This window comes from Arachis stenosperma, chromosome 5, assembly GCF_014773155.1.
Source record: "Arachis stenosperma cultivar V10309 chromosome 5, arast.V10309.gnm1.PFL2, whole genome shotgun sequence".
NCBI lineage: Eukaryota > Viridiplantae > Streptophyta > Magnoliopsida > Fabales > Fabaceae > Arachis > Arachis stenosperma.
Genome location: NC_080381.1, coordinates 21,979,080 through 22,006,671, shown reverse-complemented (window position 1 = coordinate 22,006,671; position 27,592 = coordinate 21,979,080). Strand labels below are relative to the sequence as shown.

General features: G+C 35.6%; 3 protein-coding genes across 3 annotated transcripts; 1 reads left to right on the top strand and 2 right to left on the bottom strand.

The window, feature by feature from the left end:
* Window positions 1-3,507: 3,507 nt before the first annotated feature.
* On the bottom strand, window positions 3,508-3,903 carry LOC130980559 (uncharacterized). The gene has a single exon (XM_057904222.1). The coding sequence runs from the start codon at window positions 3,901-3,903 to the stop codon at window positions 3,508-3,510; it is 396 nt and encodes a 131-aa protein (XP_057760205.1).
* A 14,922-nt stretch (window positions 3,904-18,825) lies between these two features.
* LOC130980558 (cation/H(+) antiporter 15-like) lies at window positions 18,826-20,973 on the top strand. Its single transcript, XM_057904221.1, has 3 exons — window positions 18,826-18,958; window positions 19,062-19,732; window positions 20,611-20,973. Exons 1-3 carry the CDS (start codon window positions 18,826-18,828, stop codon window positions 20,971-20,973), a joined length of 1,167 nt encoding a protein of 388 aa, XP_057760204.1.
* A 1,370-nt stretch (window positions 20,974-22,343) lies between these two features.
* On the bottom strand, window positions 22,344-27,280 carry LOC130983239 (uncharacterized). The gene is made up of 5 exons (XM_057907447.1): window positions 26,493-27,280; window positions 26,060-26,119; window positions 25,043-25,930; window positions 24,861-24,937; window positions 22,344-23,882 (listed from the first exon to the last, which is right to left on the bottom strand). Exons 3-5 carry the CDS (start codon window positions 25,126-25,128, stop codon window positions 23,263-23,265), a joined length of 783 nt encoding a protein of 260 aa, XP_057763430.1. The 5' UTR covers window positions 25,129-25,930; window positions 26,060-26,119; window positions 26,493-27,280; the 3' UTR covers window positions 22,344-23,262.
* Between the last annotated feature and the right edge of the window lie 312 nt (window positions 27,281-27,592).

The following is a 27,592-nucleotide window of genomic DNA, read 5'->3' as shown; positions in this document are numbered from 1 at the left end:
ACTAATTTTTAATTTTAAAAAAAAAATTCAAAGGACAAGTACTCTTTATCTTATCCATTTTTACATCTAAAGTTTGTATTTTTTTTGTATAATTATAGATCGAGCACTACTACTCAAATATATTCTATAGTATTAAAATTTATCTATAAATATATTCTATATTTATTAAAATTTATCAATATTTTTTTTGCATTGTTTGATACGTATTATCAAAGTTTATGTTTATTAATTGATACGTATTATTAAAGTCTATGTTTATAATTTCCTAAACTATCTAAACTATTAATTATATAAAGTATTAAATTTGACATTTATTTATAAAGAGTACTAAAATTGACATTTACTAATTTTTTAAGTTATTGCAAAAAGATTAATTAATTTAATATTATTCATCTGTCATATGATTGGCATATAAAAGATGTAAAAAAATTTATATTTACCAATGGTAAAATAAAAAATTTCTACGTATATTTTGTTAATTTTTTTCTTTATTTTTAATATGTTCTATATTAAAAATATTATTTTTTATTAATTATTAGATTGACATATAACACACTAAATATAATAAATATAGTACGATACTATAAATATAGTAACATACGAACTTTGTTAATTAATTTTTTAAATAATCTGCCAATTTAAGATAAAAACTTTATTAATTGATTTTGTTAATCTCTTTCTTATTTTTAATCTATTTTACATTGGATAATATTATTTTTTATTAATTATTAGATTGACATATAACATTTAAATGTGTTAAGATAAGAACTGTGTTATATATTTTGTGTTATTTCAACTTTCATGATTATTTCGTTCTCTTTATTTTTCTATGTGATATGCCAAGTAAGTTGTAATTTACTATTTTTCTTATATATATATATTCTATTTTAAAAATTATTTTATTTTTTTAGGTTTTCTAATATGTTTTATTGTATTTTTCTTTTACTTTAAAAATTTTATGGTCCGAAGATCTTCTGTTAAATGATTCTAACCATATGATCAAAGAAGAAGTTCAAGATAATAAGTTTGAATTTTGGTAAATTCATTGAGTCTAATTGAAATATAATAAATAGAATCGTTACTGCAACATTTATTAATGAATAATTACTAAAAAAAATATTATCTATACCAATGTATAATGGGATATGAAATTGTGGTATCCAATTTTTTCTTCTTATTTTACCCCTGTTTTTTTTTTATTAAAAATTGGCTTTATCATATGACAGGACTTCAAAACAGATTTCAATAAAAAAAACTGCTACTACGTACTCAATTCTTTATTTTATTTTATTTTTTTTAAAAACCGGCTTTAACCCACGACAGATTTAAAACTGATTCACTTTCAACCCAGGACAGAATTTAAAGTTGATTCACTTCCAATAAAAAAAACTATTAATATGTACTCAATTTAAATACCGATTCACTTTCAATAACAAATATTTCTGCGCCTTCAATCGTACTTTACTCAAGAGAGTTAAATATCTGTTTCACTTTCAATCGTGCTCTTGCAACCTTATGTTCTGACAAATATAATTGGAAAATTCAACGAATCAGCAATCATATTATATCAACTAATATAATTCCTATTCCAAATTCATTGTCAAGTACATAATTAACTACAATTAGACAAATGGTAAGAGCCACCCATCATCATCATCATCATCATTTTGTTTCAGGTAACATAAAACTTAATATGTATTATGATAATTTAATTTTTTCGGCTATAAATTCAATTTTTACTTAATATCTGTATTCTACTCTTTGAAAAATCTAGAATTGAAAGTGCATGATAATGAAGTTGGTCCAAATAATAGACGTCATAGTAAAAAATATTAGGATTTCATGTTCTTCAAGGAACGGAAACAATTTCATCAAAATTCATCAGATTTTACTTGATTTTTAACCAAATTTTTAATCTTTTCAGTAACTGATTTTTCTTAACTTTTATTTTAACCTTTCAACTCCTAAATCTTGTCAAATTCCTAAAGATCAAACTCAAAAATAGCACCAAATACCACCACAATAGTTCGGTTATTGGCTGATCTATATTGATCGAACCACAAGCCAAAGAAAATCAACAACATTCAACTAATTTCAACTACAAAATCACTTAATTTCAAGCATAAAACATCAATTTATTAATCACACATCAAGAACACATTTAACTATCATAAATTACCAAATTTTACCTCCGCATAAAAATCACCAAAACTGAAGCACTAGGGTAGGTTTCTGATCAAGAAATTGAATAAGAAAACGTCTAAAATCGGCTACTCCATAGTTATCAGAACCGAACCGATAATTGACCCGATCATACGATTGGGTCACTGGGTCACTAGTTCAACCGGTGAGTCACTGGTTTACCCGGTTGATCCGGTCATAATTAAATAAAAATATAAAATTAAAAGTTAAATGCATGTTTTTAAAAATATATTAATAACAATCAAATGTTAATTTTTAGATATAATTTATGGTGCAAAAAGAGATAATAAATTAGTCACTAATAGAAAATATTTTCTCAATATAAATGAACAAGAGAAAACAAAAGATAATACAATCAATCAATATATCAATATATTTATATATCATGTGCTGTTATAATTTATTATATATATTTTTTGTAACATATTTTGTTGACAATCAAGATGGCGTAGTGGGAAGGAAAGAGGGAAAGCATGCAGTATACTCCGTGTTTGAATCCTTTAGGCAATGTTTTTGGAGTTATAGTGCATGGGTTTTACGGTGGTTCAATGGTGGCAAGTGTATCGTGGACCTGTGCAGGTCCGCTCTGCGAAAAGCCCGTCCTTTAGCAAAAAAAACATATTATACTTTTTTTAAAATTCACTATAAAGAAGTATTTTGTCTTTTTAAAGTTTTTAATTTTTTTGTTAAAAAATTTTTAATTTTTATTTCTATTATAATGTAACGATCTAATAGCAATTTAAAAATAAAAAAAAAACCTAAAACAAGTCCAAGTAAAAACCAAAAAATAACATTAGTCCAAATATTATTTAAACGGTTACAAAAAAAACATTATTTACTGTAACTTATTCCTAACTTTTTAGGAGGAGTTTTAATACTCCAAACAACTGAAGAGCACTAAATCGCGTCCCATCAAACAAATTGAAGTAAATGCTTATAAACAAGCATACTGTTGAAATCTTAAGCCCCTTACGAGAATCTGCATTATAAAGAAAGACCGAAATCAGAGATTGCAATTCCAATTTTCTTCAAAATCGAATCTATCGACCATTCAAATCCAATCATCATGATCGCTATCATCAACACGTCCATAACTAAAATAAATATATATAATCGAACCCTATCTAAACAATTTAATTGCACTTTATTAATTTGAGTTTGAACCCTATCTAAACAATTCTTTTGCACATATAATCAAATAGAAGTACTACAAAGAGCACGTCGATCTACACATCTAAACTACTCTACATACTATAGCCGAATAACCGCCTCTGAAAGAAGAAAATCAGAAACGAAGGAACGTTTTCAATTGGCCACTATGAAGTCACTGCCGAAGAAGTCAATGACCAGATCGGGAGAGTCCGCGGCGGGACTGACGGGAACGAACATAACGGACTTGGCGGCCATGAGCTTCTTCCGCTGCGGACAGCGAGGTCCGTAGATCCTGGCAACGAAGAACGGAAAACAGTCAAAGGAAGCGGCAGCGTTGGCCTGAGGCTGAGCGGCGGCGGTGTCCTGCAGCGCATGCAACGTGGAGGAAGGAGAAGTGCGACGGAGAGGGATCTGGCAGATGGAGCCGATCCGGTGAGATATGGCGCTGATGATGCGCGAATCGTGGATTCGAGCTAGGGCACCCGGTTTTAGGTACTTGTGGAAGTTGTGGTGGTGTTGAGGGATGGTTGTTCTAACCCTTCGGTTCATGGCAATGGCTGAGAGAGAGAGAGAGAGAGAGAGAGAGAGAGAGAGAGAGAGAGAGAGAGAGAGAGAGAGAGAGAGAGAGAGAGAGAGAGAGAGAGAGAGAGAGAGAGAGAGAGAGAGAGAGAGGGATTAGGGATTTTAAGGAAGAAAATGGGGAAGAGAGAGAAAGAGGGGGAGAGGCGGGAAAGGAGTGAGGGAGGATAGGGAAAGAGCGGGGATGGGATACTGAGAGAGGCGGGATTTTTTATATCAATTCAAAAATCATCTGCCACCTTCTAGACCGTCAATTCCATATAAATGGCAGTTTGACATACACTAATAAATCCAATTCTTATATGCATTGATTTGTGAGTGTACCAAAAATGTCAAAGATTACAACCCACAAATAATAAAGATACACAATAATGGTTTAGTATGATGAATAATTTCCAGATAGAGTACAATGTACATTAAAACGAAAAAGAACCTTCGAATGCAGATCAAATATCTAAGTATTGGAGGGATAAAAAATATACCAGCGACAGATAATTGTGTAATGTCAATAGCACCAACACAAATCCATTTTGCAGTTTTAGTACCGAAAGCAACCAGAAGTGACTCTGCATATTAGATTGCCAATAGAAAAGGTCAGAGCATCAACTTCAGTGTTAGTGAATTTGCAAGACAAAAATTTCTGAAAAAAAATTGAAATTTCATGTTACAGTAATGGAAGGAAAGATGGTAACAGAATTGACCTGAAGCCCAAGAGCTCTATCCCCTTCAACACGCTTGAAGTCGTTGACAATGGCAATGCCCAACTACAGTGTAACAGACCGAACTATTGCACCCTCTTAACATCACGTCATGACACTATGCAAAGTAATATTGTATTTTAACGACATACTCCAGCAATGCTGTATAGCAACGTAGTACCAGAAGCAGCGGCACCGCAAATACACCCCAAACCAACGGAGGCCAAGTGATAGGTTTTGTAAGTTGAAGGTGAATCTTCCATTTATTCTGCACAGCATAAATAGAAAGAATAAGTACAAAACCAAAGTTGTCTCATCATTTCATAATTTTAACTAACAAGTACACGTAAACAAAGCACTAAATTTTCAGCGGCCAAAACTTTCGGGTTAGTACTTTATAAACAGATTCAAACTTAATTTGTTTTCAACATGTTCAGCTACATTTTCAAGAATGTATGAATGGCAGCTTAATACACGAGGCTCCCATCAGACTGCGACCTAATTTACAAAGTTGTGCATTGTAGTTCACCCTCGGCATGAGGAGAGAGTTTACAAAAGTGGAAACAAGTTTCAAATAGCATCAAGACTGTTAAGAAACATATATAACTTCAGGTAAAATACGGGTCATGTTGTGGTCAGATTTGGAATATTTTGTCAAGAACAGCATGAAGAATTAGAAATTTTGTCTAGAACAACTACACTTGCTTATCATTCATTCTTGAACTCCTACTTCTCAATTTTAAATAAGTGAAGAAAATAAAAGTGAATGAAATTGGGGTGCTAATCAAGCTTTATTTATTAAATCTAATTGAGATCATTTTGTGCATTCATAATGAAAATTTAAACCCAAATTTATAACCATCACAACTCAACAAAAGACACACAGTTGATTAACTCACTGATTCTTGAGCAGCTCCTTTAATACCAAGAAGCTGATTGATGCTTGAATCGTGTTTCGACGGAGCCTTATTCAGTGCCTGAGACTTAACTGCTCAATGAAAAAGTGAGAGATTACACTTTATTCTCTCCGATGAATAAAAATAAAGAGGATCTATTTCCCTTTGAAGTGTACGAGATTTGTGGTGTTTATGCTTATCAGGCGTCATTTGATTGCTTTATTTACATATACTAAAATTAAGTATTAATATAAAATATATATTAAAAATAAATTAAATAATATATATTAATATATAATAATTAATTTTAATATATAAATAATATTTTAATTATTCTCGACGTAAAAGTTATTTTTTATATAAGTCATTTTACCCTAATTCACTTCACGCGCCTCTTAATTTAACTAACTTTTTAATCAATGCCTCAATATATAACTGTCTTTTTTTAAAGGATTTCATTTCTATTTTCGAATTTTCTCGATGTTTTCAATCTACGTTCTCTTTCATTTCTGCGTTCTCTGCGTTTCTCTTTATTCGTTCTCTACGTTTTTGAATTCAAACTCTAAAATCAGTTTTGAACAGTTATCTCGTTGTTGAAAATAATGAATAATTCAAGTTCAGATTGTCAATTGAATAAGAACGAAGTTTATTATTGTTTTGAATCCAATCAAGTGGATGAGGTCTGGTTCGATTCTAGTTAATGTTTTCGTTAGTAGTTTATGATTCTGTAGGTGAATAATGTTGTTTTTGTTTGTGAAAATTATTGTTTATCGTTGATGGTTTGAATTGAATGTAATGCAAAAGTTCTGCATTAAATAAATATTTTTCTGTATTTGCAGCAAATTTCGGTGTAGCACAAAGATATTTGAGTGTTTTGTTTAAGAATTTTCGGTGTATGTGTATTGATAAGTTTTGCATAATTCAAAACTCTTCTTCTCCCTCCTCCTCATCTTCTACTACTTCTTCTTTTTCATCATCATCATCATCATCTTCTTCTTTCTTTTTCTTGTTTTATCTTCTCAAATTTCTTCTTGTTTTACTCTCTTAACAAAAATAAAAATAAAAAAATCAAACAAAGAAGAAGAAGAAACACATAATGGTACAAAATTACTTGAAAGAGCATGAACTTACATTCATTCAATTAAAAGAAAGAAAGAAAGAAGGAGAAGAAGAAGAAGAAGAAGAAGAAGAAGAATGCAGGATTAGAAGAAAATGTTTTTCTGTATTTACAACAAATTTAATTTGGGTGTAACACGAAGATATTTGAGTGTATTGTTAAAGAATTTTCGGTGTATGTGTGCTGATATGTTTTGCATAATTCAAAACTCTTCCTCTTCCTCCTCCTCATCTTCTACTACTTCTTCTTTTTTTTTCATCATCATCACCATCTTTTTTTTTCTTATTCATTTTTTTCTCTTTATTTTACCCTTCTCAAGTTTCTTATATTTTATTCTCTTAACAAGAATAAAAACAAAAAAAATCAAACAAAGATAAAGAAAAAACACATAATTATGCAAAATTACTTAGAAAAGGATGAACTTACATTCATTCAACTAAAAAAAGAAATAAATAAGGAAAAAAAGAAGAAGAAAAAATGCAGCATTAGAGGAAATATTTTTCTGTATTTGCAGCAAATTTGGGTGTAACACAAAGATATTTGAGTATATTGTTTAAGAATTTTCAATGTATGTGTGCTGATAAGTTCTGCATAATTCAAAACTCTTCCTCTTCCTACTCCTCATTTTCTGCTGCTTTTTCTTCTTCTTTTTTTTTCATCATCACCATCTTCTTCTTTTTTTTTTATTCATCTTTTTCTTTTTGTTTTACTACCTTTTTAGGTTTCTTATATTTTACTCTCTTAACAAGAATAAAAACAAAAAATTAAATAAAGAAGGAGAAGAAATAAATAATGCTGTAAAATTACTTGGAAGAGGATGAACTCACATTCATTCAACTAAAAGAAAGAAATAAATAAGAAAAAGAGAAGAAAATGTAGCATTAGAGGAAATATTTTTCTGTATTTGCAGCAAATTTGGGTGTAACACGAAGATATTTCGGTATAACACGAAGATATTTGAGTGTATTGTTTAAGAATTTTCAGTTTATGTGTGCTGATAAGTTCTGCATAATTCAAAACTCTTCATTTTCCTCCTCCTCATCTTCTGTTGCTTCTTCTTCTTCATTTTCTCATAATTCTTTTCGAATCCAGATTCGCAACTTCTTTCACTTTTCGCGACGATTTTCAAAGATTTTTAAAGAGATTTTGATCCTTATCTGAATTTTGAGTATTTTGGTTTTGATTGAGGAAAAAATTTGTTTGCGTTATTCAAGAATTAGAAAAGTACGTGTTTACATTAAATCTAAACTGAAGATCGTTTTGTTGAGTTTGGGCCAACTTATATACCAAAAAAACTTATATGTATAACAGATCTCATAATATTTTTATACTAAATTATATAAGGTTTACTTTATAGGAAATTATAGTATGTTTTCGGAACATTTTAATAACTGTTCTAAGAATTTCAATATCGATTACTTTTTTATTTTATATTTAATTTTAAATATTAAATATTATAAAAAATAGTTTTTATAAATATTTAAAAAATATAAATTAAATATATTTTAAAAATATTATGTTATAGTAATAACAATTGTTATTAGGGTTAGAAGTGAGCCGAGCTAAACCAAGTTCAAGTTCGGCTTACGAAAATTGAGTTTGGTTCATGACTCAACTCACTAACAATCTAGCATATTTCTTAAACTCAAACTCGACTCATCGAAAGCACACGAACTGACTCGAATTCACGAGCTGGCTCAAATAATAGGAACATAATCCATAATTCTATATCTATAATTATAACTTATATATTTTTTAAAATATTTAAAATATCAATTTTTTATATTCTGTATCTATCAATAAATTATAAATTTTTTATTTATGTTTTATATCAAAATTATATATAAAAAATAAATATAAAATTTTAAATAATTAAGATCATCAATATATATAATTTTCTCTTTTCTTACTTTTTCTTTCATTCAAATAAAAAAAATTCTTCTATTTTCTTTTCATCTATTTTCTCTTCATCCAAACATTACACAAAAAAGAGATAAGTATGATTTTGATCCATAATATAGAGGTCAAAAAATTTTTTCGTCCCGAACCTTTTTTGCATACAAAATGGTCCATAAGGTTTAACTTTATTTTAAAATCGTCCCTAAAGTTTAACTCGGTTTTAAATTTTTGGCAGCGAAAGTAGAGGTAGAGGTGGATCGTGGATAGCTTCTTCTTCTTCTTCCCTTCCCTCTTCGCAGGAGTAGAAACACTCTCCTTCTCTTTTTTTATTTTATAATTTTTATATTATGGATAATTTGGTCCAAAAATTTTAGATTTAAGTAAAAGGAATGATTTTAAAACTTGGTTTTAAACTTTAAGGACGATTTAGTATACAAAAAAAGGTTAAAATGAAAAATTTTTTACCTAAAACTTAGAGACCAAAATCGTATTTAACCCCATAAAAAAATCCAATTTTTCTTTTATTTTCTTTCCTCTCATTTTTTTCCTCTCAATTTTTCAGGTGAAAAAATAAAAAGTGATTTTACAATTGTTGCAGGGCTTTGTCTTAGGTGGAAAAAATATATTTAGGTACTTGGTGGTTTAGATAAAAATATTATAAAATAAAATAATAATTACATAAATATCCTCATCTTCTTCCTCTTCTCACATCTTCTTTCAACAACCACCAGGGAGGGTGCCGCCGCCACCGTTCGTCGCGTCTAGCTGCATCATCGATGTCGTTCTGTCGTTGAGCTGCCGCCGTCATCGTTGAGCCATCGCAAGGGAGAGAGAGATACGTGAGAGAGAGAGAGCGCGCGCGCTAGAGGGAGCTGCTGCAAACTCGCCATTGGGAGAGCCTGTATCCCCGTCGCCTTGGATTTTCCCGCCGACCCCTCACCATTGCTGCTGGGTTGTTGTCGTCGTCGAGGGAGAAGCAGGTCGCTTGAAGGAGGAAATTTACATTTCCGTCGAGCTGCTGAGGGTTGTGCCGTCGCTCCTCTAGACACCGGAGAGTATCACTGACGTCGTCGTCCTTCTGCCACTATTGGAGTTTTTGGTCACCAGAAACAACGTAACTATAAAGAATAGGGGACAAAGGGCAAAAATGAAATTTTTTTTGAAACAAAGGAGTTAAACATACTAAAGTGGAGCAAATAGAATTAGACAACAAATAACAGAAAACTAAAAACAAAAAACACAAGACAATCCCCAAGTCATCTCTAGCATCGCCATCAACAACAAAAGGGATCCACACCTCTCCACTCATTGCAGCTAAACAAGGTCATGTTGATAATTTCTTCTACACCTTTGCTTTGATTCTGAAAATTTCTTCTATTCCTTTCCAACCAAAGGTTCCAGACTATCACACAGAAGCACATCAACCACTGTTTGCGATCCTCTTTTCTACACGGTTCTTCCATCCAACTAAGAAAATATTCTTTTAATGAACCCGGAAAAGACCACTGCCGACCAAACACAGCTATCCACGCACACCATACCTGCCAAGCAAACTCACAGCCAAGAAATAAGTGATGGACCTGTTCCACATCCTTGTTACAAAAAACGCACCCATTATCTTCCTGACTAAGAATCCCGAACCGACTCAGTCTTTCCTTATTATTCACTCTCCCTACCAAAATAAACCAAGCAAACAGCTCCATTCTTAGGGGGACTACGCCTTTCCAGATGGTCTTAGTGAAGTTATAACTGAATATATCCTTTGGCAGTAAATCCTCTTGCAGTACATGCACAAATGAGTTAGTCGAAAAAATACCTTGCCTATCATATTTCTACACAACTCTATCCTCTCTGTTATTTACTAGTTTCCCAGGTCGCAAAGCCTCATGTAACTGACCCAGAAGGTCCAACTCCCACTGAAAAAGCTCTCTCCTCCATTGGAAGTTCCAAATCCACTCTAATCCATCCCAAAACCCACAATCCCCTATAACCAATCCACAGTAGTTTGAAAATGAGAACAGCCTGGGGAACCGATCTTTCAAAGATCCACACGGTAACTATACATCCTCCTAAAATCGAGTCCGCCTCCCATCACCAACCTCCATGGACAAACCTGTAATCATCTTGTCCCTTATAAGTTGCTCCTTGATTTGGATTTGGCAAATGTCCTTCCATGGTCCTCCTCTAGTAGGTAGCACTTGAGTGGACAGTAGCTCATTCGGATTCAGATTATTACAGGAGCATACCACCCTCTTCCATAGTGAGCACTCTTCCTTTGTAAACCGCCACCACCACTTGAACAAAAGTGCAGTGTTACAAACCACGGCGTCGCCCACTCCCAACCCCCCAAGCTTCTTAGGAGCCTGCACCACTTTCCATTTCACTAAAGCTATGCCATTTCTTCCATCCACCTTGCTCCAAAAAAATCTTCTCTGCAAAGAGATCAGCTTCTCAACCACAGCCTTTGCCATCTTATATAAGCTCAAATAATACACTGGCAAGCTATTCAACACCGCTTTTATAAGCACCAATTTCCCAGCCTTATTTAGCACCTTAGCTTTCCATAAGCTGAGTTTCTCATCCACCTTGTCAATAATAGGCTTAAACAAGCTACACATGGGATCAACCCATTGCCTTTCACAATTGATTGGTATCAAGCTGGACTTGTCAAAATTTATACTTAGCCCTGACATCAATTCAAAGCAACGCAGAAGCCGCTTGTAATTCTTCACAGTCTCCTCTTCTGGTGGGGAAAACAGAATAGTGTCATCCGCGAAGTGAAGATGCAACAACTCTATACTGTCCCTTCCAACCACCAAAGGTAATATGCGCCCGTTTCTGACTACCTTTCCAACTATTTTGTGTAGAACATCTACAACTAGCACAAACAAAAAAGGAGATAACGGGTCACCTTGTCTCAATCCACTTTTCATTTTGAACGGCTTAGATGGCGATCCATTAATCAAGATTGTCATAGATGTGGTGGTCACACACTCCATTACCCATGCCCTCCACCTACTTCCAAACCACATCTGTTGCAACACAATATCTACAAAACTCCACTTGACTCTATCATAGGCCTTTGAAAATCCAGCTTGATAATTGCTGCCTCCTTTTTCCTTAGTTTAAGCCAGTGAACAGTTTCACATGCAATGAGAGCCCCATCATGTATTTTTCTTCCTTTTACAAATGCACTCTGAGTCTCCCCTACCAGCCCTGGCATCACTGATCTCATCTTCCTCACTAGCACCTTCGAGATAACCTTATACGCACACCCAACCATACTAATAGGCCTCAAGTCTTTGATCTCCTTTGCACCAATGAACTTAGGTGCCAGAGCCACCCAAGTGATATTGGCGTCAGCCGGTAACCTGGACGTTTGAAAGAACCCCATCACAGCTGTCGTAAACTCAGACCCAATCTCATCCCAGAACCTCTTGATAAAATTCATGTTATATCCATCACAACCTGGCGCCTTAGATGACTCATAATCCCAAACCGCCTCTCTGATCTCCTCAGTGGATGGCATAGCCTCCAAATTCACAGAATTAACCTCATCTATCCTCCCCACCAGACAATCTCTGAACCCCACCAATGGAGACACTTCCTGATGATACAGCTCCTTATAGAACTCTCTAATAGCTATTTTAACTCTAGCTTAATTCCTTACAAGCCGGCCATTAACTATCAGAGCATCAATCATGTTATTCCTCCTTCTTGCTAAAGCTACATTGTGAAAGGATCTCGTGTTTTTGTCCATACCTGTCGCTTGTCGAGACCTCGACATCTGCTTCCAGTGTACTTCTTTTCTCACATACCACTTCTCACAGCAAGTAACTATCGCCTTTCTTCTTGCCTCCATCGTGCCATCATACACTCCACTACCTACCATATCATCAATTCTCTTTATCTCATCCTCAAACTTCGAAATCTTCTTGTCCATCTCACTAAAGTTGACCTTATGCCACCTACCCAACGAGGCCATCAAAGCCTTTAACTTATCTGTAAACTGCATCTCCCCTAGACCTCTCCATTCCTCCTTCACCATTCTAAGAAACCCGTCATGTGTAAACCACGAATCTAAGCTATGAAACGGCCTCGGGCCCCCTCTCCGCAAGTTATCCTTCACAATTACAGGACAGTGATCTGACAAATCCCTTGGCCCACCTTTTAACTGAGTCTCTGAAAACACTTCTAGCCACTCTAAACTAACCAGAGATCTATCAATACGACTGCACGAATGGCCCCGAAACCAGGTAAACTTGCGGTCAATGAGCGACAAATCCACTAAGTACATATCTTGTATCCAAGTCTTAAAATCCTCAGTTGACAGAGGTAGACAAGCAGACCCTTTTCGTTCCTCCACATGAACTATCTCATTAAAGTCTCCCATAAAACAATAGGGAACCTAACATAGCCCAGAAACATAACTCAACTCCTCCCATATATGTCTCTTCTCTTCTCTACTATGCGCACCATAGACCAAGAAAAAAGCACAGTTAAAACTATTATGTAACATGACCCCTTCAATACACAACCATCTATCCCCCTTATAATAATTATTCAATTTAAACATCATCTCATCCCAAATGATCAACAGTCTCCCGGACGCACCTTTAAAGCCTACAAAATCCCCATGCACCGTCATTCTCCCATATTCTTGAAACGCCGAATCTCATCACTACTTGCATTTTAGACTCAACCAAGCCTATCAAGCTTAGTCTATGTTTATTTTTTAGGTCCTTCACCATCCTTATCTTCCCATCACCCTGCAGACCCCTAACATTCGAAGAACCAAAAATCATTTAAAACTATTTTGACACACCTGTTTTTTGTTTTTGGGTCTGCACTGCCTCATCTTTGCTTTCTGTTTTGCCATCTTTCTTTTCTGAGCTATTTCTTCATTCTGTTCTTGAAGAATTGCCATGATATCGTCCACCTCATCATACAAGACAGCAACTGACTCAATTTCCAACTCCCAAGTCTTTTTGTTTTCCAGCATTTGTTCTTCTAACTTGGAGCACTGGGTGTCACAATCTCCGTCATCCTTTCTAGTGACCTTCCTGCCCAACATCAGCCTCTCCAAAGCCTTCCCCATCCTGTTCTCACGCCCCCTGCCTCCATCTTGATCATACAAGATCCCTCCAACAGGCCCCTTTTCAACCTGCTTCCCAGCCCCTGTTCCCGCATCAGATCCTCTAGCGTGGTCACCAACCGCGGTCGCATCACCCTCCTTCAAGACATTAAGAGAGCTTGCGTCACTTGCTGCCACAATAATTGGTTCCGCCGAGACCTTCCCTCCTTGCCCCACTGCATCTGACGGAACATCCGTCCCACTGGCGAACGCGGATCCATCATCAACTGAATCATCTCCGCCGGTTTGGTATTGTTCATCCCCAGCACAACCCAATCGGCCCCCTGGAACCACTGACCGCCCGATGCCTTTGTGACCTTCGCTACCACAGCAACCACCAACGCCGTCAATGGAGTCCACACAGTCAACGTAGGTTTGTTTCCCTCCACGTGTTTTGGTGAGCCCCTGCTACCTCTCTTCGGGTCTACTATTCCACCCGGATTCACCAGCTCAGGTCTAGGACCAGGATCCGCTTGAGCTGTTCGGTTTAGGCCCAACTAAAAGGACCCCCTTTCCATGTCCTTATAATTGCTTTTAGCCCAACCCTTATTTAGACAGCCTTGTTTTTGTTTCACCTTATTTGGGCCCATAATCAGCCCATTATCCAAAGTACCAAAAACACATGTTTTAGTTCTTTAAGAGTCCGCCTCATAACTCAAACCATAGCAACCCCCATAATCATCAATTCCTTGATTATCGCCATTCAATTCTTGGTATGTTACGTTCCTTTCCCAGAATTGACCGGTTATGTCTCCCCTCCATTTATTCAAAATAATATCCGAAATTACTATTCTACCTTATCATCTTCCTCTCCCCTCATCACCACCATTAACAAACCTTCATCTCTATATTTCTCACTTGACAGATTCCGATTTGGACTCCGACTTGTTATCTCTTGATTCAAGGGCTCACAGGTGATACCTCCGTTATCAACAGCGGCCCCCTTACGCTGGACGTCACACGTCTCTTGTGCAATTTTCTTTACCAAAACATCAAATCCACCGGCTCCAACCGTGATATGAATCCACTCGTGAATCATGTCCATTATACACGTATCAATCAACACCTGACCTGCACTGAATGAACTGCATAATTCTGTGTCTTCTGAACATCCAATTACTTTTTCCCACCGACCTCCTATCGTATTGAAAATAGCTTTGAACCATGCGTGCAAGGAAACTCTAACTCATTGGAGCCACACTCTTCGAGTGTTACACCGTTGTGACTCCTCCCACCTCCATACCCTGTGAAAAACTTGTAATAGGCCATTCAAATGGAAGTTGTAAGTCTCCTCAGCATGCAGAACATTATCAAAAGTCAAGAGGGCTTTATGTGCTCCCATATCCCGAATCTGAACAACAGAAGGAAAGCTCTTCACCATCGTTTCCGACAAGGAGATGAAATTCATAGGCTTTGTCGTAGTTCCAACGAGACTTCTCTGCAACCATTCCATATTGTCTTCCGCCACCGCAACTTCCACCTTCTTCCTATCTTCATACCCATGTCTGTTTGCTACTATTTTGTCCGTCTGTAATTCTCGTCCAGCTAACAAAGGACCATCGTGGCCTACCTTTCGATATGTTTGACGAGAATTTGGGTCCCTCGTGCTATCTCCTCCCCATTTCCTATTTATGTCCATGGTTTCCGATACTATTTGATACTTAGCCTTTCCCACCAAGACGACCTTGTCTCTCAGTCTCAGTCGATTCATGTCTGCTATGGCTTTCAAGGCCCCTCCTTTAGTGGTATACCATATGAAAGCAAAAATGTATAACTCACCATTTTTGAGTTTTCTTGATACATATATATCGTTGATGCACCCAGTCCAGTTGAATAATTGGAATAACTGTCTCTTCGAGACGTCATCAGGAAGATTGTTCACCAAAATGGAAAAAGACTCATGTTCTAATCGTCGATACTCTTCTTTGTTCCAAACCCTTGGATCTTTGCCACCCTCCCTGTGTTTTCCACCCCCATTCTCTCTCGCGCACTCTCTCTCATGTTCTCTCTAACATTTTCTAAAACTCCAAATTCCAAAAATGAAATTTTAAAATAGAATTATTTTTAAAAATATTTAAATATAAATATAATTATTATATTATTAATAAAAGTTTTAAATTTTAGCCATTGATTCAAAAATTCAATGGCCATGATTTATAAAAAAATTTAAATAATAAAAATCTTGAAAATATTTTTTCACTGAAAAAATTCCTTGTTGCAATAGGTGTATAAATTGTTCGGGAAATAAAAAAGTGATGGGTTGTTGATGATTTCTTCTTTTATGAATTTTTATTGCTATGTTACCATGTTTAAAAAAAATTTAAACTGAAGAATGAGACTATACATAAAAAATTAAAAAATATTATTCATTGATCATTAGTACATTAGAGTGAAATACATATATGCACTTCCATTACTAACACCCCTAAGTAACTAATTTTACTCTTTACAACAGAATTATTAAAAAGCTGCTTACTTAATTCTATTGGTTACAATCTATTTTTATAACAGATTCTTTATATATGTTAATGTGTAATCATTCGATTAGTGGGTTAGATCAATTGGTTAGATCTAGACCAAATGATTGGAAGAGTAAAAATTTAAATATTTTATACAATGGCTAAAAAACACGATCGATTCGATATATAATACACTTGATCAGATAAGTATTAGAAAGCCTAGGATAACTAGTTGATAAAATGATTCATTATCAATAATTTTTTGGCATCTGTAAGATAAATACCTATAAATAGATACTTTTTAGAGAATTTTGATTTTTCTCTCTCTCTCTCTGAGTATCACATTATAAAAAAAGAGTTGTGTAACTCTTTATTGATTCTTGAAGATGAAATTACTTCAATGTATAATTATAATTGGTGTCTCTAAAAAATTCAGAGGTTAATACACATTTGGAGAAGAATATTGTATGAGTATTAATAGTGTCCATTGTTGTGAAGAAATAGTGTGATATCATTTTTTGCTTTAAGAATCACTTAGAACAAGGATTTTTTATTTTATTAAATAAAATAAATATAATATTAACCAAAATAAATATGTTTACGAGAATTTACCGATTTAAATTCCCTTGCCATATCTCGTTTATAATGTAAACGAGATGACAATGCGTATATCTCGTTTACACTTAGACGTGTCATATCTCGTTTACACGCATTGTCATATTGTTCACACTGTAAACAAGATATGGTTCGTACGTGCCTATATATAGAAGTCATTTATAATTTAGTTCCGGACCCCAGTTCTTCACATCTTGAAGCACCGCCTCTCGGCTTCTGAACCTGTGTCCGACCTAAAACTCCACACCGCCGTCTAGGTTGTAATCCACTCCACAGGTATCAGAAATCGGGATCCTCTCATGCATGCCGTCCAGATCTAGACTGTGATAGTGACTTGGCATAGCCGATAGCGCTAGAATCGGGTGAGGTGGAGGCAGCACATGGCGCGGCACAGCACCTGCAGGTGTCTCCGGCACAAACTCATCCTCATCGCCACCATTGGAAGACTCACTGTCCGCACTGTCCCCCACGTAATCCTCGTTCGACTCCTCCTCACCTTCCTCTGCCTCATGTTCCAGAATCGCGACATGAATGGGCAGTGGTGCGAGAGGTCGGTCGTCCTGCACATAGGTTTCGTGTACGGAACCCCCACTACCACCGTGACCCACCTCGGCGGACAGCTCCATTACTTGTTCACACATGATCCTCCCATGAATGTTGAACATCATTCGCACATGCTCGTCCCCGTGAAGTCGAAATAGTCAAAACAAGAAGACTCCATTTCCCATGGGTGCCAGCAACCTATACGCCACCCTTCCGATTTTCCTCGCTTGTGTCCCACCGAGTTTGCTCAATATCAAACTCTTCAAATCCGACAACGTCTCCACACGCTGAGTGCGAAATAATATCGGATTCTGACACTCAAATGTCACCCTATTGTCGTCATTTCTCATACGACAATTGGGATAAAGAAGCACAACTATGAATGGATTGTTACTGGCCATTCAGCTTTGTTTTTGAGAGAAAAAGGAGACAGAGAAATGATATGAAATGTGTGTGAAGAATACCAAGGGTTACACATCCTTTTATAGATGTTGAATATTTGTCTTATACATATATCTCGTTGTATACACGTGTTAGCCTGACTTGCCATATTTTGTTTACACTGTAAACGAAATACGTGAAAAATTAGCTCGTTTACACTGTAAACGAGATATGGTAAGAAAATTTAAATCGGTAAATACTCGAAAAAATATTTATTTTGATAAATATTATATTTATTTTATTTAAGAAAATAAAAAATCCTATTTGCCTTCTACTAATTAGGCCAAATTAATTTATATTTTATTGCAATAGGCAGGTATGTTGCTAAGTTCAATATTTCAACTAAGAGGGAGTAAGTTTTTTTTTTTGGTATTGAAACGGGACTAAAATCCAAAAAAGAGAAAACTAATTACAAATAAGGCGGGGGTAAGGTAGCCCCTCTAACATCCTCCAAGAGGATAGCAATTAAATCTGCAGGAGGATTATCCCAAAACAAAAAACCCTCCTCCAACTGTATACTCATTTTTGCTAGGAAACCAACACTCCTATTACCTTCTCTATATGTATGTACAAAAAGGACTCTCCAGTTTCTTCTTTTCATCCCAGAAATTTTTTTACTAGAGAGTTAGGATGTTTCTCATGACATTTTTCTCCATTTACCAGATTAATGACATCACTAGAGTCACTCTCCAGAATCACTTGCTTCAATCCCAACTTCCAGACTAGGTTCAGGCCTTGGACGATCCCCCATAGTTCTGCCTTGAAAGCTGTTCCGCATCCAATGTTGTGAGTGAACCCCGCCACCCACTTCTTCTCATCATTCCAAATGAGATCGCCACATCCCGTCCTGTTGTTGAGTCTTTGCTGAGTCCCATCGATGTTAATTTTTGCCCAGCCCATTGGAAGTGGTTCCTACCAAATGTGTGTCTCTCTCCACTTATTCGACTGCCCCTTCAAGTAAGCTTTCTCCATTGCTTGTTTGAACTCTGCTGCTTGTTTGATAATCTCTATATGTGGTTTGTTTGATTTTCTGCCATTATCGTCATAAATTTTTCTATTTCGTTAATACCATAATCACCAACAAGTAGTGATGAATATGTCTTTCATGGCTGGACTTGAGATGAACTTAGATTTTGTTTTAAGAGCACCTAAGAAGCCCACAATAATTGCAATTTGCAGCCCTCTGATTCCAATGATATTTGGGAACTGGAATTTATTCTTTGGTAATAATAGTGGACAAGAAATTCTTAAAAAATTATGTTGAAACATACGAGTATAATAGACCCCAATGCTATTTTATATGGTCTATGGTTCTTAGTATCACAGGGTTCCCTGTTCGTGCAAACATTCTTGTGGACCTTAAACTTCTCTACACTAGGCTTGGAAAATTGGCATTAAAAGTAGCAACACACAATGACTTCTATAATTGGATTATGTTTGCATTTGTGTTTCCATTTGTTGTTAATGGTTATAGAGCAATTTTCTCAATGCTGTGTGCCATAGCTTTTATTCTCTTAAGCCACTTTGTGTTGCGCCCTTTGCTAGAGAAGATAGTGGCCAAGAAACCAAACAAGCTTGATTGGACCAATTACCAGTTGTCATTTGTGATCATGGGGCTTTTCGCTTGCACGGGGCTTACCGATGTCCTCGGTGTGAATCCCCTTGTCGGGGCGTTGATTTACGGACTTGCCATTCCACGAGGAAGCTTCACTGAGATGTTGGTGGAGAGATCGGATGATTTTGGATCTAGATACTTAGCACCCTTGTTCTTTTTCAGTGGTGGCTTGAGGTGCAATGTAGTTAAGGTTTTGCAGACTGTAGATTTGGGTTTTGTTGTTATAGTGATCTTGTCTATCCTCACAAACATTGTTACAACATTTGCAGTTACTCGCTACTATGGTATGCCTTTCAGAGAGAGTTTGGCTTTTGGGTTGCTTATGAACACCAAAGGCGTCTTGTCACTCATAGTGCTCAACATTGCATCGGATAATAAGATGGTTAAATTGATTAAAAAAATGCTATATATTTTTTCTGTTCATCTAATCTTGAGTATAGATAGCATTGTTGGACATAGTTTGAATAACTTTGACTATAAATTATTGTTTCTTATCATGAAAAATTCAAATATTAATGACTCTAATCATGAAAACTATAAACTGATTCATTTTTATAATTGAGCTAGTTCAACAAAACTATCTAAATCATTTGACAAAACTACCCAACAAATTATCTATTTTAAATAAATTTGTTGAACTAATCTTTTTTTTAATAGATCTCAAGTCAATTTATATCTTTTATTATTAAAATTTCAGTGCTTAAATCTTTTATAGTAAATAACGGTAGTTTATTCTGAGTATATATATAACTCTTGTGCTTTTTTGTCTAACTCCTTCAATGTATATAGGACAAATGGTATCCGAGATTAATGTTTCAAGTATATGGAATCACAGTTGTAATCAAAATTAATCCATTTCATATAATGACAGCAAAGACATACAGATACTGATATTCGATGTGACAAGATCTAAATCTGGATCAACCCATATAACACACTTAATAATATCATCAACTCATTGTTATCTTGTATGTTCATCTAAAATGCCACATGATTAATGGTGAGAGCATAAAAGAGTAATGTGCTCTGTAAATACTTCATAGTTTGTCTTCTCCTCTATATCAGATAAATTATCTCCCATTACTATTTTAGTTATTTGAAACTAGATAGAGATAATTTTATCACTTTGTCATGGTCATACGTAAATAATAGTATACTTTAGAAATGACACTTATTTTTATCATTTTTTATATTTTTATAAGACTTTCACTTTCTATTGATCAATACACTCGTGCATTTATTCTTTTTTCCCCATTTCAGCTTATAAGTGCATACGCATTCTCAATCATGACGCTTACTATTCTGATAATGACTTTCATGGTGTCTCCAATAATCAACGTCATTTACAGGCCAAAAACAGCCTATAGGATGAACATGCTAAGGACCATACAAAACCTAGGGTTTCAAACAGAAGTTCAAATCTTGGTTTGTGTGCACAATCCTCGCCATGCTAGTGGAATGGTGAATATCCTAGAGGCCTTAAGTGGCATCAGTGTCTACTCTTTGCAAGTGACAGCAGTTCAACTCGTTGAGCTCAAAGGTAGTGTCACTAGCCTTGTCTCTGCTCAACTCGAGCATCTCGCTCAGATTCTCACAATCACAATCACAATCACAATCATTTGAGGACATGGAAACCATAGCAAGTCATTTCCATTTCTTTGCACAAGTGCATAGCGGCAACCATGCTGAAACCAGCATGATCATGTCACCTTTCGCAAGAATTAACCGTGACATATACAATCTAGCAATGGAGAAACAAGCATCATTGGTACTCCTTCCTTTTTTCACAAGCACTGGAGCTCCGAAGGCAACCTAGAGGTAACTAAAGAGGTGTTTGGCGAGATAAACCAGAATGTGATGAAAGATGCACCATGCTCCGTGGGGCTCTTCGTTGATCGCGGCCTTAATTCATTGTTGAATGCCAATTTGCACATCATCATGTTATTCATTGGGGGCCTGATGATCGCAAAGCCTTGGCTATTGCGTGGAGGATGGCAGGACACCATAGGATACAACTCACTATGTTGAGGATTATTTTGTGTGGCAAGCTGCAATGGAGGATAAAAAAAAGGAATCTGTCCATGAGGAACTACTGTCAGCAGTGCTAGATAAGAATAAGGAACGAGAGTTGGATGATAGCTGTGTGAATAATTTTAGGATTATGGGAGTGAACAATAAGGATACAATAAAGTATGAAGAGAGATATGTGGAAAGTGATGATGATATCCCTAGAGTGGTTAATGAATTTGATCAAAAGCGCTATGATTTATATGTTTTGGGACAAGGGAAAGGTAGGCACTCAAGGGTGTTGTCCGAAATGTTGGATTGGACTTATTTCCCTGAACTAGGTGTTATTGGGGACTTAGTGGCATCAAATAGCTTTGGTTCCTACTCTTCTGTGCTTGTTGTACAGCAATATGGGTATGGGGGAATGGAATTTGGTAAAAATTATGAGAACAACCCTAGTTGTCATCCTCCTATTTGCAAAACACCTTCAATGACAAGATCATTAAGTAGAATGTTTTGAAGAAAGAATAACGTCAAGTATGTATAGGTTCTGAATTCTGATTTGGAAGTGAGAGAGATTGAATTGTGTGGACTAATTGCTTGTACTACTAAGCATGTATACAAACCAACCCAGTTTCTTGCTTACATGCATGACCATACAATTTTTACAGCGAAATCTAAGTAAATACCGACTTACTAATTGATTTGTTTTTATTGAAATTTTACTTCACTCCAAATTATGTGTTCAACAATTACCAAATGCACCTAATGTATTTAGTCTAGTAGAATACATCAATTATTATCCTAGACATTTGTTATAGTCTAGAGTAGGCACTTTACTAACATTTGTTTCAGTTTTGACTACATACTGATGCTACTATAGGTTAGAATTTCAATTTCATAGCATTGGAAACCATAAACTAAGAGAGACATGACTTCAAGACTAATCAAATAAACACATAATACATACTAAATATGACTACTAGAATTCTCCATCACTGTATATATGTATACTAAGAATATTCATGCATGGATTAAATAGTGAAATATCTAATCCCTTGGTATACATCATTCTCATCCAATATTAAAAAGGTTTAACTATAAATCGACTAAACTATGCAGCCGACCCTGCCTAAGAGGGTTGTTTGCGAGCTGGCATTTTGGAGGGATGGGAAGAGTAGGAAAAGAAGGGAATTGTAATGTAAAAAATTTAAAGTTTAACACTACAAGCCTTTCCTTTCCTTCCCTTTTTCCCGTAAAACCCAACTCAGAAACAACCCTAATGGGACAAGCCTTTGTTGTTGTTGTATTCTAATCTATTAGGCTACGTTTGGAAGGGAGATTGAGACTCGAAAACAGAGACTAAATTAAGTCTTTGTATTGTGTTTGATATAAAATGTATTGAACTGAGTTATGTCTCCATATTATATTTAGTTTAACATAAATACGGAGATTAAAAGGGAGATTTGGAATTTGAAAAGTTAAATGAGGGTATTTTTGAAAGGAAATGTTATCAAAGTTTCTATCTCCATTCCCAAAAATTTCAGTCCCCTGTGTTCCCATTTTCTCGTACTAAAGGGAATTTTGTGTTCCGGGACTGAAATTTTAGTTCCAGTCTTTGGCCACCAAACACAATACTAAGTCCCAATCCCAGTCTCTGGAAACAAACACTACCTTAAAGAAGTAGCATAAGTAGTACAAAGGTAAACTACTATGTAAGCCCATTGGCTTTTACCTCTTTTGTGCTTTTCTCCTTCTAGCCTGTGCTTTTTGCCATTTTTTTCTTGGAACCAGTTTACTCTTTGGTCTCAATTTCAACTCAGGTGAGAATTTGTAATTTGGATCTCTCATACGTGCTCGTATGTCCTTGAAAAATTGCATATTCAATTGTTTAGGCCCTCCTTGTCAAAGCTCTGCATACTCTGGACCTGAAACAACATTCTCAAATGCTCCAATAAGAATGTCCAAGTCACTCATTACTTCCCATACATTGGTGTACCTCCCATCTGGACCTTTCTTTAGTTTCTTGAGAGCATTCTCAACAGCGATCTTCCGAGCTTGCTTTCCTGGTGACAACTCTTCCGGTTCTTGTTCGGCTTTCAACATCTCTGAGATGGTTCTATATTTCGGCATTTCATCAAACTCAAACAATTTATCTATGTACTTATCACTTTTTTCATTTGGATAAGCTTCTGTAGGAATGTCATCATCACTGTCCATTTCATCACCAGTCCACAGCGTCTTCTCTTCATCGGTGTCAGACCAAACACTTCTTAACTCATCACTGTCATCGGCATCGATCAGATCTGCGTGTTCTTTAGCTTGCTGTCTTGCCTTTCTAATCTCTTTATCAAGATGACTCTTTGAGTCCTTTTCTTCATCAGTTTCATCTTCGCTTCCTGTCCATAGAGTGTTATCTTCATCCATCTCCTTCGCCCAGGCTTTCCTGAAATCTGCACTCCCTGGTTTTCTGCTGCTAAAGAGATCATAACCTTTGCATCCACCTCGAGCATATGTTCTAATTGCTGGAAATACAGATCATTAGTTAAGCAGAACAAAGTAGTGAATAGATTTATCAATGTAACACAACAAAAAAGAATAACAAATAAATAAATAATCATGGATAGAAAAAAGGAACTCATTTCATCTTCCATAAAATCACATCTAATCATAGTACAACCAGAACCAGTATCAAGGTCCAAGGAGGACCCCTCTTGAGGAATTTTTTGTCTTTGTTTTCCATAACACAAAAGGTATATATATATATATATTCATGCTTTGTCATCTTTTATTTAGGGACATGATAATATCATGTTCTTGAGGAGGAAAACAAATTCCTACGTAAGGGATCAAGTTTAATCCTGCTTACAAATTATTTGGGATTTCTATCATTAAATATGGTAGACACGTTGCCAAAGAAAATAGTGTATAAATGCATACAGTATTATCTATTATCTCTCTGTCACTCTTACATAGTTACTATAAGCTATTATTGGAACTTTCAATAATAACTTATAGGCAAGAATTAAGAAGCTCTTCAATATTTGCTAGTGACTTAGTAGGTCATACAAACAAGTTCGAGATCAAATTGAGTCTTCTAACCAATTTCAGTGAAGTAAAGAAAAGAAAATCAATGTTTTAGGGCAGTCCCTTTTTATTCGTTATGTTTGCACAAGACCTGAATTTAGTCCACAATTTATCGACTTTCTACCAAAAGAAAAAACCTTAAAAGATGCACAATATATAGCAAACAATGCAAATCTTCCATGGAAATCAATGAGATATGTTCTTAATCACAAAATTCTAAAACTGAAGAAAATAAAGAAGCATTTAGTTAGTGATCCTCCAAATACAAATTTAAAAATTCTAAGCCAGAACTTCTACATTCTTTCAAAAATTTAATCATGAATATACAAATTGCTACATATAGTAATTAACTACTGCCATCCAGTCGAAGTGAACAGGAATTAAGAATTTTATCAGTGGGAGATTGTGAATCTAACCTTGAAAATTCATCACATAACCATTACTAAAACAACCTTTTAAAACACCTGGAGCTGAATAATAAAATACTTTGGACCTGGAAAGACCAAAAGAGCAACACATATGTGACACTTGACCAATATTTCACTGAAACACAAATGTATAAACAATTATTCATCAAAAAAGTCAGAATAACACCCACTTTTGAGAGACCGGCACCGAATGTGACTTCGCAATCCTTACTACTGACAGAAAGAGGCCAGTGTAGGAACGTGATCTCCACCCCATCGGAACAAACTAACTGCTCTAACGCATTACCACCTCTTTTTAAAGTTCTTAATAATGCTTCTCCTGATGTTAACAAAAATTAGCAATTTCTATTACTCTACTACACAATTTGGTGCTACATATACATAGGTCTCAAGCATACCAAACTACAATGTTCTTACAACTTTTTTCTTTTTAAAAATAAATAAATAACTAAAATTAGTTAATTTTAGAAGAACAATCAACATCACTGAGCTAGATATACGCAAGGCATCAAAGGAAGGGAAAACATGAGTGCATTCTATCACTCACCAGACCAGACCCATCCTTATTTGGAAGCATAAATGTGACATTTCATCAAACAGTTTGAGGGCATAAAAATTAAAACCAAAAACAATAATAAAGACAGAGACAAGGAAGCGTGAGTAATAATCAACCGGCAAACAAAGCAAATTGGGAAAACGAAGGGCAAGGAAAAAACAAAGAGGAATCAGAACGATTGGAGTAAATAACTCACCCAGAACAAACAAGTCAAGGTCTCCCATGTAGTTGGAAATAGAGGTGTTCGCGGTGCGGTTTGGTTCGGTTTTTGAGAGGAAGGTCATCTGATCCGATCATCTAATTAAATTGCGGTTTGGTTTGGTTCGGTTTTTTTAGCGAGACCATCCAAACTAAACCAAACCAAACCAATTAAAATCGATTTGATTTGGTTCGGTTTATTCGGTCTTTTCAATCAATTAAAAAAAAATACTACCATACTTGTCTTGTCTGAAACAGCTAGCACTGAATGTTTGTTTAAATTGAAGTAATCCCAAATACAGGCCTAACATAATTTTTAACCAGGAAAAGAAAAGAAAGACAAAAGGGGAAAGCATTATTGATTACAGATGAGGGAAAAAGAAAGCAAAACATAACCAAATAAGAAAAAATATAAAAATAAATAAATAAGCACCTTTTTTTGTTCTACTCCTTTGATTTTGCACACCAGTTCATATAGGTCCCTTGTGTTCGCCTAAATTATATCAGAGAAACAGAAAAGCAATAATCAGAACTACGTTGGTCTAACATTTCAATTATCACATTATGCCAAGTTAGAACCAAAGTAGATGGCCTTGAAAAATATGCTAATAAGAAAGAATAGAAGAACTTTACATATAATAGCAAATAATGTTCTTTACATGCAATAGGCTATCAAGTAATGTCAGTGTTCCAGTGTCTTCCTCACATAAAAATACTCAACAGTATTTTTTCTTCATTGACATAATGATGCCAATGTGTATTACATATGCTTTTAAAATTACTTTAATGGATTCAATACTCATCTGTACTTAGTGCAACATAACCGCAAAACCAACAAGACAACCCCATATGAAATCAATTGGTACCTTTTTGCTTAATTTTACAGTTGACACACTGTTATCTCTGGCACCAGTCAACTTCAAAATGAGTGGGTGAACCTCAACACTATATTGCTTCTGTGCAGCACCCTGCGAGATCAACTTCCTCGGTAATGCTGGTCCACCTTTATACCTAGACCATGGTAGACAGAAATCTGTTACATATTGACAAATCAAACAGTAGTGACCATCAGATGACACAATTGAAATATAACCTTAACCGCCCAAGTTCCAAGACTTCTCCATTTATATGTTACCTTCATGATGTCAATACCAAAACCTATTAAAAGATAGCAGATACAATGACGGAAGTAATCTAATACTTCAAATCTGCTTTCATTTTCTCACTCGAGCAATGCTAGGGGGCCAGCAACTTTTGTTATTGGTAGCCAGCAAATAGCCATCAATGATGATTTAATGGTGTGAGATTGGTGTGAGATTTCATCTAATGACTCACCTTTCTCTGCTGGTTACATGTTGGCCAAAATTCAACAAAACTACTGGCCCCTAGACTTTTCCTTCTCATTATTCAAATTTATCTTACCATACTGATTTCAATCTCTTCCTATCAAGATCCAGAACCTCCAAGACTTGATAAATCATACTTAAATCACTTCAAAAGTAATTTTTTTATTTTATATTATTTTTCCAGAAAAACTAATAATAATAATAAACCAGAAGCAGTTTCAGATAAAGTTTTTATATATTATCACTTTATCGGATAACAGATATTCAACAATACCAACAATACAAAGTACAAACCAAAGCAGTTTCAGTAATTCAACAGAACAGCAATTGAAAATGAAAAACAAACAGAACAGCAATTTCAGTCAAATTACTCGGTGGCTCGGGCTCCATCTCTAACTTGAATCGGTGACTGGGTGGGAGGTGTTGTGTTGTGGGTGCCAGAAACGCTGCTGGGTGCGACTGTGCGAGGGTGGTGCTGGGCTGCTGGGCGCTGGCTGTGGCTGGGGCTTCGTGGTGCTCTCTCTGTCCGCGAGGAGGTCCTGGGAGCAGTCGGAGGAAAGATTCGGCGGCGCTGGGAGGTGGTGGGAGGAACGGTCTCGCCGGCGCTGGGGGTGCAGAGA

Excerpts from the sequence above, each read along its gene's own strand:
- LOC130980559 (XM_057904222.1), bottom strand. The coding sequence starts at position 3,903 with ATGAACCGAAGGGTTAGAACAACCATCCCTCAACACCACCACAACTTC.
- LOC130980558 (XM_057904221.1), top strand. The coding sequence starts at position 18,826 with ATGAATATGTCTTTCATGGCTGGACTTGAGATGAACTTAGATTTTGTT. Across the intron at positions 18,959-19,061 it reads GAACTGGAATTTATTCTTTG|GGTTCCCTGTTCGTGCAAAC; the intron begins GTAATAATAGTG and ends TTAGTATCACAG. Across the intron at positions 19,733-20,610 it reads TTGCATCGGATAATAAGATG|CTTATAAGTGCATACGCATT; the intron begins GTTAAATTGATT and ends TCCCCATTTCAG.
- LOC130983239 (XM_057907447.1), bottom strand. The coding sequence starts at position 25,128 with ATGGGGTGGAGATCACGTTCCTACACTGGCCTCTTTCTGTCAGTAGTA. Across the intron at positions 24,938-25,042 it reads TCGGTGCCGGTCTCTCAAAA|GTCCAAAGTATTTTATTATT; the intron begins GTGGGTGTTATT and ends TGGTCTTTCCAG. Across the intron at positions 23,883-24,860 it reads TTATGTGATGAATTTTCAAG|CAATTAGAACATATGCTCGA; the intron begins GTTAGATTCACA and ends CTGTATTTCCAG.